This window comes from Plasmodium fragile, assembly GCF_000956335.1.
Source record: "Plasmodium fragile strain nilgiri unplaced genomic scaffold supercont1.129, whole genome shotgun sequence".
Classification (NCBI taxonomy): domain Eukaryota; phylum Apicomplexa; class Aconoidasida; order Haemosporida; family Plasmodiidae; genus Plasmodium; species Plasmodium fragile.
In genome coordinates this window covers 18,379-29,358 of record NW_012192709.1, presented here as the reverse complement: position 1 = coordinate 29,358, position 10,980 = coordinate 18,379, and the positions used below count along the sequence as shown (strand labels likewise).

At 36.8% G+C, this 10,980-nt stretch overlaps 2 protein-coding genes across 2 annotated transcripts; both read left to right on the top strand.

Annotated features, from left to right (window-relative positions):
* Positions 1-3,579: 3,579 nt before the first annotated feature.
* Positions 3,580-6,239, top strand: AK88_05420 (uncharacterized protein; the record flags this gene model as incomplete). Its single annotated transcript, XM_012483022.1, has 4 exons — positions 3,580-3,834; positions 4,168-5,451; positions 5,746-5,864; positions 6,050-6,239. 4 exons carry the CDS (start codon positions 3,580-3,582, stop codon positions 6,237-6,239), a joined length of 1,848 nt encoding a protein of 615 aa, XP_012338445.1.
* Positions 6,240-7,613: 1,374 nt separating this feature from the next.
* AK88_05419 (uncharacterized protein) lies at positions 7,614-10,121 on the top strand (the record flags this gene model as incomplete). The annotated part of the gene is made up of 1 exon (XM_012483021.1): positions 7,614-10,121. One exon carries the CDS (start codon positions 7,614-7,616, stop codon positions 10,119-10,121), a length of 2,508 nt encoding a protein of 835 aa, XP_012338444.1.
* Between the last annotated feature and the right edge of the window lie 859 nt (positions 10,122-10,980).

Here is a 10,980-nt window from a genome sequence, read left to right as displayed (position 1 = left end):
TCTTTTTATAATTGTTATTACATTAATTTGTGAAGCGTAATCCAAGAGAAACATGTTTTACGAGAACATATATATATATATATATATATATATATATTTCTCTCTTATATTGTAAGATACAAGCATATATACGCAGATACATGTGTATAGAATTTGTAGTTGTGTGTAAACCTTGCTCATATGTATTTGTGCTTACGTATAATACGTACAGAACGTGTAGGCATCTATGAGTACGTATGTATGTGCATGCTCGCATATTATGTGCTTGTATACTTATGCATGCACAGCCGCACTTGTATAATTGTTTTACGTGTTTATTCTTTTAATCCGCCCACGTGCCATGTATATATATATATATATATATAGACATTCTAGTGACAAATCAATGATTGTGTTGTTCCATCCATTGATATACTTTTGCATAATGCAGCTTTCATATTTCTTCCATGTGAGTTGTACATATATTTAGCACATAAAAAAAAAAAGGAAAATTTGGTATACTTACAATCTTTCCTTGGCATTGTGTAAAATAAAAGACTGTCATGAACATTGTGTTTACATTATTATTACCTTCACATATGGGTGTATCGCCGCATATGCTCTATGTGCACTCCACGTGTATGCCTCTACATATATTATATATATATATATACCCACTTTTCCTTACAGTAATGTAAATTGTTCCCTTTTTTTTTTTAAGTATTAATGAAATTTTTGAAGCATATACATTTTGCATATCTGCTGTGTCCTTTATGAATTTGTGTTTCATTGCGCATGTAAAGTTTACATATTATGTTTTTAAAGAGGAAGGGCGGAGAGAGAGTACATGATTATTTTTTGATCACAAAATGAATGAGGGAATTTTACATATTACACGTACAATGTGATTGTCAAAAGTCTATTGTACTGTTGCAACCTATCCCCTTACGTCTGCACCCGCTCCCCCTGCAGTTGCTATTGCGTAGGTACTCTCGTAGGTGCCCACGTGTGCGTGTCTGTATGCATATGTGTACACGTTCGAGTGGGGCCCCTGTGTTATGCACACGCAGTTGCGCCCAGATCTACCTTTATATTTTGGTTCTACGTTGCTTGTACACTTGCTTCCCCTCTTTTTTAATTCTGTCATTTGTGGTAAGAAATAAATGTTTTCATTTCTTACAGCGCCTTTTTTGCCCCCTTTGCTTTTTCCATTTTTTCCAACCCCCTTCCCTTGGTACACATTCCTTGTAGAATATTTTTTTTCATTTTTACCCAGCACCGTGCGTGTGTACGCGCATGTGTAGGTGTCATCTGTGTGTGTTAACTCATGTACGTATTATTATGTAGGTATGCATATATAGGTGTGTACCCGTACGTATATGTGCCACGCAAAGGGCAAGAACCCCCTCACATAATTTTCCTCCTCTGTGTTGTATTCAGCGATTCTTTAATTATTTTTTTTTTTTTTCTTCTTTTTTTATGTTTAATTGGATCCCACATTTATATTTGCGTATATATGTACACAAATATGTGCACAATTATATGTACACTTTTTTTTTTTTTTTTATCAAATGCGTAATTAACAAAATATAATTTTTTTTTTTTTTTTTATTAATAACGAAAACATGTAACATAATAAATAAAACATCGACATATAAAAATTAAAATAATAATGTATTATAGCAAATTGTCACATGAGCTTAGACAATTTTTCCCTCTGGCTAAACATATGCACCAAGCACAGCAAGTTTAGGGTTAAAAGTAGAAAGCTGTATTGGAGAAAAGTGCAAATTGGTGAACAAAAACAAAAAAAAAAAAAAGACTAGAAAAAAACTCAGTGTAAAATAAACTTTACCATACAACTATGCATAGCTGTAGGTTTTTTTTTTTTTTTTTTTCCCTCAACACAGTTTTGTAAATTGATGTAGTAAAAATCTTTACCTTCATTTTGTGGACACACATCGTGAATATGGTTACAGATATAATTTTACCTAAACAAAGTTACGCAAAAAAACAAAAAAAAAACGTGACTTATAAATGTATATGGAATATACTGGTATGTAGCAACCCTCACTCGTTCTCTTCAAAGGAGTGTTAACATATTCTTGTGATAGTGTGCCAACTGTGTATGCAACACCGCGTTAGGAAGGCGAAGCATGCGACATAAAAGCAAAACGATTGAAAATACCATAGGTTAATACCAATGTGTAAGGCAGAACGAACGCCAACAATAGGCGTGCCCTTGTTCACGGTTAACGCGCAAGGGCATGCCTCACAGTTGCCAATCATTCAACCTGCTAAAAAAAAAATAAAAAAGGAACATATTCTTCACACCGCATTTGCAATTCTGCATTTGCATAAAGTAGATGCTAACCTTTATGTTTTTTTTTTTTTAAAACAGTCATGCGTTTTGTTTCCTCTTCATAACCTTACACAAAAAAAAAAAAAAAAAAAAAAAGGCTTTATATATGAAATACAGGTGAAAACAAAAAAAATATTAATTTTTTCGTTTTCCTCATAACAATTAATTCATAATAACACGAATCAAAATGCAAAGAAACACATGCTTATTATAATCCTTTAAGGAGCGTTAAAAATTAAAAATATTTCACTCTCCCGATCGTCATCGAGCCTTGGCCCCCAACAACATTGTGTATTAAGGGAAGGTTATTTGCTTTGCCATGTTTTTCTCATAATTTTATATTTGACCAAAAAAACAAAAAAACACAAACATTCCATCTGGGTAGCCAACAAAAGGATATTATGTGTTCGTTGAATTTTGTTACATATCATAAGCGCTTTTGGAGCATATACGTTCACAGCAAACGTAGAAAGTTGAAAGAGCGTAAAAGCAGCGCAGAAGATGAGAGCAGGAATTGACACAGCTTTAAAGCCCCAAAGGATACTTACCCTTAGCGCATAACATATGTATATATATATGCTTATACATATATATGTATATATTACGTGTACGTTTATGTATGCGTTTATATGCGTGTCCCCCCGCTCCATCAATTTCGACAATTTGTAACTTCGTACATTTCCCACCTGCGTGCGAACTGCACAGCTGCCAAGCGTGTTAATAAATCACTGCCCCTGTATGTAGGATAGGCCCAACGAGTTCACGGCACCATATACTGGTTCACGCAGCACGTGGCACACCGCCCAGCATAAGCGGAAATTATTTCCTGCGCACAAGCATACCACGCTGTTGTGGAATTATATATATAGTTGTACACATGTACGTATATGCACACATTCCATTTTTACGTGGTCACAATTTTATATATAATTAAATAAGGAAACTCGTTGTGTGCGACCCGCTCGACGTGCCACAACATAGCAGTCTCTATAGATGAACATCTGTTGACAGATAAGGACGCCTTCACTCATAGCAAGTAATTTATCCTTTAAAATTTGCAAAATTTTTGTTCCCCCATGTTGAAGTGCGCAATGCGAGTGTGACATGCAGGGGGGCTTCTTATCCTACACTTCAACTATTCTATCTGCGCGTGTGTATTTTTGCGAGGTGCACTGAATCATGCACATGTGAGAAACCCGCTTAACGCGCATAACTTCTGTACACCCCTACCCAACAGCATGAATGAAAATGAAAGGTTGAAAAATATTTTAGATGAAAAGGAGGAAGTGTGTGAGGCCCAGGAGGAAGAAGACTCACTTGTGGAAAACAAGGAAAAGAAGTTCGAAAATATTTCGAAGAAAAATTTGGAAGTGCTAAAATTTCTGAATAAACAAGATTTGATGCTATTAATTGATAAACTGGGCCATGATGATGAGCTCAGCAAAATAATAGAGAAGGAAATTAAGCAAGACACGTTGGAAATTCTGAAAAATGTAAGGGGAAATAAAATAAAATTGTTGTAACGTACATGAGGGAGTGCCTACGAGTTTAGGGTTCACCTCTCTTGTTGTTCATCCGTTTGTGCATATTTATTTGTGTGGATATGTTCAGAACGGTCATGCGTTTGTTGTGGTGCGTAAACCGGCCTGTTTCGCACTGCAGCGTTGTGGACCAGAGTGGGGGAGACATTACCCCTGCATGAACATGCCAATGGGGTGTGTTGTATACGTGCTCACTTGTTAACGGATTTATTCCGAGCAGACGGGAGCAGAATTATGCACGGATAGTTCAATGATTTGTTTTTTTTTTCTTTCTCCCTTTCACAGTACGAAAATGAGCAGTATGACACGATAATGCTGGACGAGAAGGACGGAAAGGAGGATAAGGAGGAGGAAAACGAAAAAGAAGAAGAACATGAAGAGAATGAGTACCTGAAGTTGAGCAAGTTTATTCCATTAAGGCTAACGTATGAAGAGAGGCTGTACCTTAGGCTGCTGGAAAGTACCTTGGAAGTAAGCGAGTACACGGACAAAATAGACGTATTTCACAGTGGAAATAAAAGCAAGAAAATAATAAAGGAAATTAAAACCCTATGTTCTATACTGTCCGGATTGGTTATTGCAAATAATTATGAAAATGGGCAGAAATTAATTCGAGATAGAGATTTTCTAAGGAACAGTAACTTTTTCAGTATTGTTTTTGAAATAGGGAGACGTTATAAAATTTTGAACCCAGACAGGATGAGAAGTAGCTACGGAAAGTTGATGTACTTTTTAATGGATACCCGAAGAGAAGAAATATATGATTTGTTATCATTTAATTGTGTAGCACCAATAAAAACTGTGTACGATTTATTGAAAGGGAAAAAAAATGGACTCGATATTCTAAATGATAATTTGATCAAAATTGCTACCATGCATATAGACGCAAAGGGCAGCAGGAGTGAAATACAAAAGCAAATTAAACAAAAGGAAGAAGCTATAAAATATTTATCAAGAAAGTATGCAAGCAATAGCAGCCAAAATAGTAAAAAAAATATATTCAGAATTAATATTCCCATTTTTAATAATCAAAATAATGAAGATGATGATTCGAATAATGCAGAAGAATTGGAATATTTGTCATCTGAAGAAATTGAAAGATGCCTGTACAGTTTAAGTGATTATAATACACATATAAAAATGTTTTGTGAGCCTTGCCAAATTATGATTGATTATTTAAAAACTTTTTATGACCCCTATGAGAAGAATTGTTCATATTCTTTATCCATCGAATCGGGGAAACAAGGAAGTAGACTAACGCACTCCCATAATAGGCAGTATATGTACGTTTTACAAACGTTATATTTGTGGAAAGAGATAGGGGAACATATGTTTTTCTTGTGGGCATGCGCAGAAAATGATATGCTAGATTTTAAGAACCCCTACCGATTGATGGACACAGGGCAAGGACTAAACCGGATGCAGAGTGGCCACAAAGTGCTGAGTGTTATGAAGAAAATTTTGCACAATGTTCAGAAGAAATTGGGAGGATGGGTTGGCTCTAGCATGATTCACATGGGCGACACCAACATTCCCAACACGTTTATGTTTATCGACAAGTACACGCAGGTGAGTCCTAACCCCGCAGAGAGAGGGTGCATAAAGGGGCATATAAGTAGTGGCACTTTGTATAGTGTAGATGGCACACATAAACGTTTCATTAAAGAGAGCCATTCTGCACCATGTCTATTTTGTATTGGTATCTTATGCGATACTTGTTATACGTGAAGAGAAGGGGGGCACCCGGCAGAACAAAAAAATCATACCTGCTTCTTCCCATCCGTTCCCTTCCCCTGAAAGTTAACACCCCAATATGAATTACTAACCCTGCCCATTTTTCTTTCTTTTTTCCCCCTTTTCAAGGTCCCAAGGATCCTAACACCAATCGTCCTTTGCTTGCAGAAAATCGATGAACTCTATAACTCAACAGCCTCGATGAAAAATTACATCAAGACGGAATTCAACGGTGCCCAAAATTTGAAGTAAGAAAAGGAAAAAAAAAAAAAATAGGGAATAAGAAAACGTGCACCATGTACCCAGAGAAGCAGTGTAGTGTGTTGCTCGTAGTGTGGGACAATTGCTTATCGTGCTGTCCTACCACGACTGCGCCGTGTGGCCACTTCGCCACATTATCCTCCTTCACACCTTTTCCCCCACTTTCCCCCAGAATGATGATCACCTCCGATTTCTTTCGCCATGGCTTCGACGGAAGTGGTGGTGACAACTTCAACGAAGCAGGAAGTTGCATCGATGGAAGGCTAACCTCCGCCTGGAATTGGTGTTCCAAAATTGAAAAGAAAAAATACTTCCCCATATTTTTGTTAACCGGATTTATTGGTTTCGATGGATCCTTTTAGGCAGAGCCAAGGAGGAAATAAAACAAAGCAATTACCACTACAACCACCATCAACTTTGTCCTTCACCTTTGGTGAATTTTCTATTTTGTGTATCTTAGGCATTTCCATTATCTTATTTATATTTGTGACGCGTCCCGTGACGTATCCACCTTGTCTCCCCGTTCTCCCGACGTTTAGCCTAGAGCACACAGTTGGTGGCCTTTTTGTGCTGCTTTTCCGTAGCGTTCGAACAGCTTCCCGCAACGACGGAGCAGTCTCCTTGAACCCCTTCACACTTTATTGCCTCCATTTTTACCCCTTTGTCGTTTTCATTGAATGAAAAAGGATATGCATATAATAATCCCTCCCCTGCCTATTTATACACGCAAGCCTATCAGCCACCTGTTTTATCTGCTTCTCATTTGTGCTTGTAGTGTGTCGGCTTCTCACTTGTGCGCATGCGTGGATGGGCGTGTATAAGTTAAGCATTCCCTGCATTTTTAGTTGTAACAAAATCCACGCTTGTTGTGCACGACGATGAATTTTTTTTTTTTCCCGTTGGGTATATTCTGCCTTTCCTCAATTCAGTCTTTTTTTTTATTTTTAAAACGCAGTTGTTGAAATGTTAAAAAAAAGTAAAAACGAAAATGAACAAAGAATGCAAAATAAAGAACAATGAATAGCCTTGATCGCGAGGAGCAACGGCGACAACAAGGTGGCGTATTTTGCAGGCGGGAAACTCCCCGCGTCTGCGTCCATATGAAATCTCAAATGTTGGCTAACAAAAAAGCGAAAAAGCGCATTTTCGATTAGCACCTAAATGTTCATACAGTTAAAACTGATAATGCATTTTTTTTTTTACCATTTTTCATGCCCCCTTTTGAAAAAAAAAAAAAAAAAAAAAAAAAACGACCTGGTTAAATGTAACAATGCTGTATGAAACCTTACAACATGTTGCATCATATATATTATATATATACATACCATTTTTAGTAGATTAATTTTTATCGGCACTTTGACAAATTTTAAGGGACATATCTGTCATTTTAGCCAAAAAAAATTATTCGCATTTTTTTGTATATTTGGGAGAAAAACTACGCTATAAGTCCATTGCCTCAAATTTGAAAATATAGCTTTGTGACAACGTTTTTCCTCAACTCAGTTGTAGAAATTTTGCAAGCGAGTCGTTTATAGAATGCATGGAAATTTTATTATTCAAGCATATTTTTTCTCTCGCTTTTGCATAGAAGGCTAAATATACAAATGTTATAATTAACCATAATAGGGGCAGCATAACCCGCGTATAACGCCGTTGCATAGAAAATTCAGCAAGCGAGAAAACGTAGCATTAGGGAACAACTGTTTGAACGTTCGTCACCGCTCAAGTGAACGAAAATGGACAAGGAAAATCCCAAACTGGTAGACCAGCACCTGCTGGAAAAAATGAAGGAGACCATCGAAATGTTCGCCCAAGAGTCCACATGCACAAGTAAGGAAGCATTTGAAGATGATAAATATGCGTATAGCTTAATTGATAACTACAAAAGCAGGAAGACGAAAAATGTCGTTATACACATGCTAAAAAAGGATATAAATATTTTGTACTACAATGAAGAATATAAAAATATAATTTTTATTAACTTTTTAAGATTGTGCCAATTGAATAATTTAAACGTAAAAAAATATCATGATATGTTTTTAAAATGTGATATTTTTTCGTATATTTTGAATTCGGAAAAATACGTACATGTTTTTTTAAAGTCAATTATAAATAATGATAAATTGTTGTGGGATGTTAATACAGACCATTTTGAATTCGTTTCCTTTCGCATGGGTAGCAGTACACAGAATGAAAATGGCGAAACGGGAAACGTCGCTGGTTATTACGAAGACAGCTGCTACATATTAGAAGAAGGGCAAAAATTAAAACTGGATGATCTTGTAGAAAATTCTTCAGATGATTGTGAATCTTCCCAATTTAGCGAAGACGAAATGTCAGTATCGTCTGCCTTTTCGGAAAAGTCCCCACACGTGATAAGCCGTTGCCCAATGATGAATGGCTACTTGCCCCACCCCTGCACGGGCACCAAATTGAAGGAGTGCTTTAAGGAAGGAAATGCCTGTGTTGCGAAAAAGGAACACATCTTTCAGAAGCAACTAATAGGGCAGGACGAAGCCGCAGTGGAGGGCACAAATGGCAGTATCAGCGCCTTGCAGGAGGAAAAGGCAAAAAAGAGCGATGACACTACGTGGAAGGAAATATGCAGAAATAGCCACGCAGCGAACTGCACGTCCACCCTGAACAATATCAATTTGAACCACTTGGTAGACACAATTGTGGACGGGGGTGAATGGGGTGATGAGGACACCTCCAAGGGGGGGAGGAGTAACAGGAATACCAACGGTATGCAACAAAAAAGTAGCTTGCACGAATCAATCATAGAAAAATATGTGACAAAGTCGGAAAATGAGCATGACGAGGTGCTCAATTTGTATAAAAAGATTAACAGCATGGAGAAAATTATTAAACATTTAATTGGAGAAATAATGAGGAGAGATATGGTAAGAAAGGCGCATCTTGGAGGAGTTTGCCCAAGAAGAGTTCCCGTAGGAGTAATACCCATCGAAGAAACGCAAGAGGCGAAGCAAAATGACACCCAGAATAACCACCAAGGGGAAATTCCCCCAAAGGATATGACGAGTAGCACGAGCAAGGACTGTGGCGAATACGCAGAAGACACGGACAGTAAATATTTCGAAAGTTACAACAACACAGGTATACACAGAACTATGATACTAGATAAGAGCAGAACAAATTGTTACTACGAATTTGTAAAAAAAAATAAAGAAATATTTCAAAATAAAGTGGTTCTGGACATAGGGTGCGGGTCTTCCATCATTTCTCTGTTCTGTGCTGAGCATGCGAAAGTTGTTGTCGGAATTGACAACGCCCATAGGATATTAGCAAAAGCAAAAAAAATAACGGAAATAAATGGAGCCAATAATATTTACCTATTTGAAGGAAAATTAGAACAAAATAATATTTATATTGATGAGAAGGAAGAAATACACTACATTAACAACAAAGAAGACTTAGAAAAATATAAAAAAATTTACAATATACAAAAGCTGCAAATTCTAAAATTTGATATTATTATTTCCGAATGGATGGGATATTTTTTATTTTACGAATGTATGATAGACACCATTTTGTATGCCAGAGATATGTACCTAAAGGAAAATGGCTTGTTGCTACCAAATAAGGTTTATCTATACCTAGCGGGTTATAATGACACAGAATATATAAATGAAAATTTTTTAATTTGGGATAGCCCACTGTATGGAAAAGACCTCTCTGAGTTAAAACCCAACTCGAAGCATTTTATGGAAAATGCAAAAGTTATTAATCTAGATAAAAATAAAGTGTCTACTGAAGTGGTTAATTATGCCGTAATAGATATGTACACATATGGCAAAAATGAAAATGTGTATATTTCTTCTGATTTCAAAATTGTAGTTAATAATGGAAAACTCGTGACCAGTTTGTGTTTTTATTTCGATTGCCACTTCGAACCGCATAGACTTGGTCCTGGTGAATCAACTGACAGTGCGCAGAATCTTCCCCCCACTGGGGAAAAATACACAAATACCATTTTGACGACGAGCATGTTCAAGGAAGAAACGCACTGGAAACAGACCCTACTGCATCTGCACTGTCCAAATTTTGACATCGCTAGTATATCTGCTCCCGCGGAAGGGGAACACCCAAATGAACTGTCCGGCAAGATATTCATATCGCCGGCCGGTGAACACTCTAGAAATGTGACCGTTCTTTTGCAGATAAGAAAAAATGAGTCCATGAATGTGAGCGAGGACTGGACGTGCTGGTACTCCCTCGATTGAACAGCGCGGCGTAGCGGCAACAGACGTGAAAAAAGAAGATCAGCCGAAGATATCCTCCTACACATGTCCATATGCACACCAAACAACATATGCTCGCCCACATGCGGGACACCTATTGGTCACCGTAGCTGTTCGTCATTCCCCAGTAGGGAGGTAACCTGCTATCCCAAAAGATAGACCCAACTTTACCTTTTTCCCCCCTTTTGTACCTTCTTCATTTTGAAACTACATCTTAAAAAAAAAAAAAAACACCTATTAAATTCCCCCCTAAGCCGCTTCTTAATTCGGCATATAAACAGACATAAAGTGAACAACACTTAACATTTTAAAATGTTATTTTTTCCAAATTCGAACTGCGCAATGTGAAGGCGCGAAGAAGTTAAATGTGTAAAAGATCCATTCCGCCATGAATTGCTCATAAAAAACAGAATGCACGACGAAAAAAATGAAAAAATAAAAAAATAAAAAACATCCAAATTAATGTGCTTAAAAGTACCAACAAAGGTTTATTGTTCATATACGTCAAAAAAAAAAAAAAAAAAAAAAGGAAAAAAAAAAAATGTTTTAAAATCATAGGCAAATATAATGTTCGCTTTTTCATTTAAACAGAAAAAGAGAACATGTTTAAAAATGAAAGTTAAAAAGTGCAGCGGGGCTGGACGTGTAGAGATGGGAAAGAAAAAAAAAAAAAAACAAATAACGTAGGGGGTAGAAAATGGGTAAAGAGTGGCCAAGGAGTGATTCAATTTGGCTGAATAAGACTAAAGAGTAAATAAATAATGACTAAGAAACGAATACCTATGACTAAAGGTTAGCTAAGAAGTTAAAAACTAGAGGCGGATGAAAGACCGCCCCTTCT